This window comes from Maylandia zebra, linkage group LG20 (genome assembly GCF_041146795.1).
Source record: "Maylandia zebra isolate NMK-2024a linkage group LG20, Mzebra_GT3a, whole genome shotgun sequence".
Classification (NCBI taxonomy): Eukaryota; Metazoa; Chordata; class Actinopteri; order Cichliformes; family Cichlidae; genus Maylandia; species Maylandia zebra.
In genome coordinates, this window is record NC_135186.1 from 36,093,493 (window position 1) to 36,100,433 (window position 6,941).

General features: G+C 40.2%; 1 protein-coding gene across 1 annotated transcript; it reads left to right on the plus strand.

Annotated features, from left to right (window-relative positions):
* The first annotated feature begins 1,870 nt into the window (after window positions 1-1,870).
* LOC143414432 (secretory phospholipase A2 receptor-like) lies at window positions 1,871-6,395 on the plus strand. Its single transcript, XM_076878779.1, has 6 exons — window positions 1,871-1,904; window positions 2,133-2,317; window positions 2,871-3,066; window positions 3,212-3,541; window positions 4,080-4,171; window positions 6,276-6,395. Exons 1-6 carry the CDS (start codon window positions 1,871-1,873, stop codon window positions 6,393-6,395), a joined length of 957 nt encoding a protein of 318 aa, XP_076734894.1.
* The last annotated feature ends 546 nt before the right edge of the window (window positions 6,396-6,941 follow it).

Below are 6,941 nucleotides of genomic sequence, written 5' to 3' on the forward strand. Positions count from 1 at the left end.
TGCAATTCCCACCAGCTTAATCCAGGTAACAAGTTGTCTTCAGCTCCGTCAGAAACACTCCGCTCTGAATGCAGTAGCACAAAGATGAGGAAGGTCCGTGATCTCCACGTGCTCCACAAGCTACCTGTTTTAGCTTCCCACGTTGCCAGAGGTACTCTGAGTGACGCGGGCACTCAGAGTGACTATCTGGGGTGTGTCCGTCGTTATCCAGTTCGGTAACGATCCTCTGCAGCTTGTTACGTTCCACAACTATAGCGAAACGGCAGCCTACAGTAGTCCTTATTAGCGAACGGCTGGGTTAGCCTCACTTTAACTTAATGCGTGCACAGCCGCAAGAAACAAAGCACACAGTCCAGCAGACTCACGCTGAAACTTTACGTGTTATGTCACTAGCTTACCGACACTGTGACTTATCTGTCCGAAAAGTCAAAACACACTTACTCTTAGTACATAAAAAACAAGCTAACTTCTCCGGATGCTCCGTGTAACTCACGCACCACCGCCCTCTCTTTTCGCGCTCTCGTCTCTTTTTCCCTTTTCCTTCTCCACCCTGTGTTACCTTCACCGACCTTATCCCCGTAGGAAATTACAGTTCTCACAAACAATTCACAAGAAAAGAAAGATAACTTATTTTAAACAATGCAAACATGTTTTTAATAATTTTACATGAACTTTTACCTTTTTAATAAACAAGAAAATTTAAATAAATGAACTCTTTGATATTTATATTCTCAGACTTCACTTATCTTTTACTATTTATGCATCTTTTAAACCCAGGTTACACATATATCACATATAATCTAGAAACAGGCCTGAATAAAGGCCTGAGGGTATTCAGCAACCTGCTGTGTTTGAGTTTTCTTGGTAACAGATGACTCAGAATAAGTCAGGAAGTGTACTTCTGAAATGTCTTTGTTTCCTCTGTAAAGTATGCATTTTTTCTGGTTATTTTGAGGAGCTGTCTGGATGAGGCTATTTGAATAACCAGGTTATTCATTATTGTCTTTTATTCGTTTATATTCTTTTTATTAAGCTTTGAGTAGTGGAATTTAATTAAAGCATTTATTCAATATATACATGTATAGTTTTAGTTAGATGGTTACACATATGAGAGTGGCCTCTGTCTGGTTGGGAGCTTTAGTAGGCGAGGTGAGAGGTGAAACAAAGTGCCTGCAGAATTGACAGTTTTGTTGCAGAGCATGCATCTGAGGTTTTGGAGAAGCAAGAGCGAGATGAGCTGGACGCACCTGGCTTGGAGGCGAAGAAAATGTTCTTCTCAAACTGTGTCAAAAGTCGTTACCAGAACATTTGTGGTTTTGGAAGTTATGCATGTATTGTATCTGCTTTGACGCATGAGGGGGCATCATCAATAATACCCTGATGCTATAAAAACAACTGCTTGTGTATTATTGGGTGGAGATCGACGCTGAGTGTGTGACCGTTCATCTCCCCACACGTGATTTTGAATCCCTCCTGTATCCCTCCTCGATATTTGAACCCTTAACACAGTTTTGAGCCGGCCCATCTCTTAATATTCGTGCTTGTGTGATTTGAAGGCTTTACCTTTTTCATGAAGTGGTATAAAAGTGTATATAAAATATCTGTGAATCTTATTACTTCTGTTCCTTCCATGTTTTTCTAGATGGGGTGTAAGTAGGTTTCCTTTATGTCCTAATTAGCTAGGACGCCCTCATGCAAATGATTGACTTTAAGGAAAACTGATTTGACTTGTTTTGAATTGACCTCTGCACACACACATGCGTCCATCGCGTCCTTGGAAGTAACTTGCATAATCCTTTTGCATGAGGATGAAGATGAGAAGTCATGTCACAACAGTCGGACCAAAGGAGAAAGCAGGGAACATACAAGAATGGAAAAAGCTCTGTTCATCATAGCGGCATCAGGCAAGTCTGAATTATTACGTTTCCATCATCATATTTAAGTGTGATCCTTGTGATGAAGATTATTACTGTAACTCTAAGGGACTTCCCCTTTCATTGTTTTTCTTCACAAAAATGAAAAAGATGATGCATTAGTGCGTTATATTTACTCTTGACACAAATTTTCTGCCAAAAGAATGGATTACACAGAAATGCATTGAAGCTAAACTCATTTATTTACTGTGTTTGCAGGCCTGTGTGCCGTCGCCTCCAAACATCACTACCAGTTTGTTTATGAACAGAAGAACTGGGCTGGAGCGCTGAGTTACTGCAGAGACAAATACATAGACCTGGCTACTATAGACGACATGCAGGATGTGCAGATGCTGATCAGCACAGTAGATTTAAGCAAAATGACCACCATGACAAACGGCAATGTAAATTATTTTTCTGGCTTTTTTTTGTGACAGTAGGACTTTAGGTTTTTGTACATTATTTGAATTTTATGGTACTGAACTATATTTAAACTATATTTTCTTGAAAGATCACTTTTCTTTTCTCACTGTTGCCAAGTGCTCACATGGGGTCATCTGATTGTTGACTTTACAATATAATAAAGCAGATTGAGGCAACAGTTGTTGTGATTTGCTTTTATAAAAATAAAACTGAATTATTATGAACCATTTTGAATTGAACTGAATAAGGTTAGCGTTAGGATCTTGTGAACTTACAAATATTTGAATATAATTTTTGTCAAGTGGAAAATCTTTTTGACAGAAAAATTGTGATGCAAAAATCTACAAATTAATTGAGATTTTCTTAATTTGTATTAATCTTTATAAATAAAAATGGAAAAAATTAAAGAACTAAATTACAAAATATCACAAGATATGAAATGTTTTATACTGTATATATCAGTGCTTACTGATAATCTGACAGCCTAACTCATATATTTTATGTCTAATGAAACAAACCCGCTGGTGCTTTCAGAGAGTCTGGATCGGGCTGTATGATGACATCAATGGCTGGAGGTGGTCGATGTCAGAAACCAGTGAGTTCAGAAACTGGTCACCTGGACAACCAGATAACCAATGGGTTATAGAATACTGCGTATATATGCTTGATGGACCGTGGTTGGATGGCCCTTGTGCGAATGGGTACAGATTCGTCTGCTCTGATAACAGAGGTGAGGATTTTCAACTTAACTAGAAGCTTAGAACAAAACAGGTCCTGTTCTGTGCTTTTATTGATGTTTCAACAACGGCCTAATTGTTTAGACTTACAAATGCATTTACGGTTGTACACAGCACTTGAGTATGGTCTGTTTTCAGGGTCGACTAGGACATTTGTCTTCATTAACATTATAACGTCATGGGCGAACGCCCGGAGCTACTGCAGACTTCATTACACAGACCTGGCCAGTGTGAGGAGCATGACAGAGAACCAGAAGATAGATAACCTGGTACCTCCAGGGATAAGGGTGTGGATCGGCCTTTTCCGAGAGTCCTGGAAGTGGACGGATGGAAGTAACTCCTCATTTACATATTGGAAAACAAATGAACCCAATGGACCAGAGCCTTGCGTGGCAGCAAACTTTTTACTAAATGCAAAATGGGAGGACTGGGCCTGTGGCTCACAGAAGGAGTTTGTTTGCAATGTTGGTAAGCATTACTACCTGAATCATTGGCTGCTATTGGTCACAATTTACAAACTACACCCTAATGTAAAAGGTTCTTGCTGTACATCCGCTGTTGTGGTGGCAGCTGCTCAATATGTGAAAGTAACTGTATGTGAGAAAACAGTCCTGTACAGTGAGCTCCTAGCTGCTGGCTTCACATTTTGTCACCCAGAAACCTCAAGTGGTCACACAGTTTATTCTGCCAGACCCACATTCAGTGTTGTGATGGAAGCTGCATCAACCGTTGTGTTCAGTTCAGAGGTTTGAAGTGAACACTGTAAAATTATTGTGAATATTAGTATGACAGGATGGGTCATAACAAATGGGCCATTTCTGTTTTCTGGTTGTCGCTTAAATATAATATTAAAACAGCAAACAACACACCAGGAAGGTTAATCTGAGATTTTGGCACTCATAAGTGTTTAATTGCAAGTAAATTATGTATTTAAAAGCAGAATATGAAAATGCAAGTGAAAGATAGAGCTGATGAAGGATGTAACAATTTGTTCTTATTTTAAAAGCACCTGTTTACAAGGAAGTGGTGAAAGTGAACCTGATAAACTCCGGTCTGGATCTGACCCACCCTGATGTGATGGAAGCCACGCTGAACCAGGCAAGTCATGTTTATTTATTAATATACATGAGAGAGAGATTATACATGCACACATACATCTGTGTATGTGTGCATGTATTTAAAAATTGAAGCTCTCACTGAATTGCAGCTTTATCACAACACTGAATGTGGACCTAACAATCTGGCTGGATTCAGTTGCACGACTGTGTGAACATCTCAAGACTCTCACTACTTCTGGGTCTGTCCTCGTGATGTGTCACTGAAACTGCCAGTCGACTGTATCTGCTTCACAACAATATAGAAACAAGAATTTTTCTCAAATCAAACTTAAAGCAGAGTATTACTTCTACTTGATCACTAAGCAAGTGCTTTATTACAGCATATAAATACATTTTTCTTCAATATTCAAAACACTGACTATTAGAGATGATTTCATCTGTGTATTAAAGTTGTCTACACAAAATGTTTTGTCATGCTTGTTTGCACAGACACCTCCTTCAGCTCATGTACCTTAGGCTGAGTCAGGTTTTGAGTTCTCAGTTATATGTAAGAGCCATGAGTGTCAGTCTGTTTCATCCTGGCAGATGAAGCTGTGGGGAGCAATCCTTCGAGTACTGTGAAAATCATCAGCCCACAGTGTTCAAGCCAAATTCCTCAGCTTAGGACCATGATCCCGTTTGGCCTCTGGTTTGTAGCTTGTTGTAGTCCTGGTTATGAAAATGAGGTTCGATTTAATCCACGAGTGCTTGCTCTGTGCACAAGTTTAAGATCCACTGAAGTCACAGATATAAAAGTACTGTCACGGTCTGCAGAGACAGGCCGTGCGGTGGTGTGTGTAATGGACCCAGGAGCGTACACAAGTGAGTAGACGGGAGTGAGCTTATGGGCGACCGTGGCTCAGGGGGTTGGGAATCGCATCTGTAACCGGAAGGTCGCCGGTTCGATCCCTGGGCTCTCTGTCCTGGTCATTGTGTCCTTGGGCAAGACACTTTACCCTACTTGCCTACTGGTGTTGGCCAGAGGGGCCGATGGCGCGATATGGCAGCCTCGCTTCTGTCAGTCTGCCCCAGGGCAGCTGTGGCTACAACTGTAGCTTGTCTCCACCAGTGTGTGAATGTGAGAGTGAATGAATAGTGGTATTGTAAAGCGCTTTGGGTGCCTAGAAAAGCGCTATATAAATGCAATCCATTATTATTATTATTATTAACAGAAAGCGAGCCTTTAATATGACTGAAGACCAGGAGTACAAACACAGCAGGGATAGCGTGGCTAAACTATAACTAAACTGGGAAAACTAATACTGTGACAAACTAAGAAAACTCAGAGACGAAGATGATCACTGAAAAGACTGACCGTGAAAACATGGGGGTGAGAACACAGACGACGCGACACAGACTGTATGAAACACAGAGACTAAATACACATGAGGGATGATCAGGGGAAGTGGCCACACATGGGAACACAGCTGACACACATGAACTTAACGACAGGACAGGAGGGGTGAAACTGACTACACTGACAGTGAATACAGGCTTTCAAAGTAAAACAGGAAACATGGAGATTAGACATGACACATGAACCGGGGAGACTTAGTACAGGAGAGATGACATAACTGACAGCATGAACTTGACAATACAAGACACACAGACATAAACACACGAAGGGCAAGGGAGACTTAATACAAGGGTAATATATACAACTGGCTGGACTACCTAGTGAACCTAAACAAACAATAAACGATAATCATCAAAATAGGTTAAACACAAAACACTGGGTCGCACGACCCAGGACCATGACAAGTACACGTGGTCAGTACGACGCTTGCAAAGAGCGATCAAAAAATAGTAACCAGAGTCTGAAAAGCACAAGGTGTTCAAATAGTCCTCCTTTAAGAGTAGCTGCGCCACATTTACACCTGGGATTGTTTTATTTTTATCACACATTATAATAACTTTTTATATATTTCATTTCCAATATTTGGACCAATCTCATGTGCTTTTGTAGTTTTATTAGACATTATTATTAGTCATCAACTCTCTTGTGAAATATTACTGCAAATTTAAATATCTTCTCTTAAAAATAGATTCTGAAGAATTTAGTGTATATTATTGTCTGAGTAATGTTAAGTATTTGTGTGTGTCAGATCCAACAGAAGCTGAAGGAGCAGGGAGTACAGGGAGACGTCAAACTGGGCTGGAGGAAGCAGCCAGATGGATCGGTCTTCCACAAGGACGAGGAAACGAAGAAGAAGAGCATCGTGTGAAAATAGTTCAAGAAATGTTGTTTTCGCCTTTGACCTTTCAAGTGCTATTGTGTCATATTATCATATTATTCTATGCTTTGTGTGAATATCATCATCCAAACAAAACAAAAATCTAATTATGATGTCTTTGCATAGTTTTACATAGTTTTATTCTTACCTGTTAACATTTAAAACACAAGACGTTTGCTGGGTATTTGGTGACAGTTCACTGTAAGTTTAATACATGCGGTTTTTCGCTGTTGCACTTTACAGACAGCCACTGAGTGTTTGATGCAGTAGAAGCAGAATTAGAAGCTGATTGAGGCTGTAAAGATGGCGCATTCTTCACAAAAGCAGGTCAGCCCCACGCACGGGGCGAACTTGCTAACGGAGATTTGCACATTGGTGCGGTTATGGCGTTAGCGTCATTTTAACTAGATTAAAGCTGACAGCACGAATATTATGAGATGGGCCGGCTCATCATTATCCTGATTTGCATTTGTTTGTCTCACTCAGTCCAAAAATTACATCAATAGGGAGACGTGGATGTCTACCAAAGAGTAAATA

Coding starts and splice junctions, on each gene's coding strand:
- LOC143414432 (XM_076878779.1), top strand. CDS start 1,871: ATGGAAAAAGCTCTGTTCATCATAGCGGCATCAG. Junction 2,318..2,870: donor CCACCATGACAAACGGCAAT/GTAAATTATTTT, acceptor TGGTGCTTTCAG/AGAGTCTGGATCGGGCTGTA. Junction 4,172..6,275: donor TGGAAGCCACGCTGAACCAG/GCAAGTCATGTT, acceptor TGTGTGTGTCAG/ATCCAACAGAAGCTGAAGGA.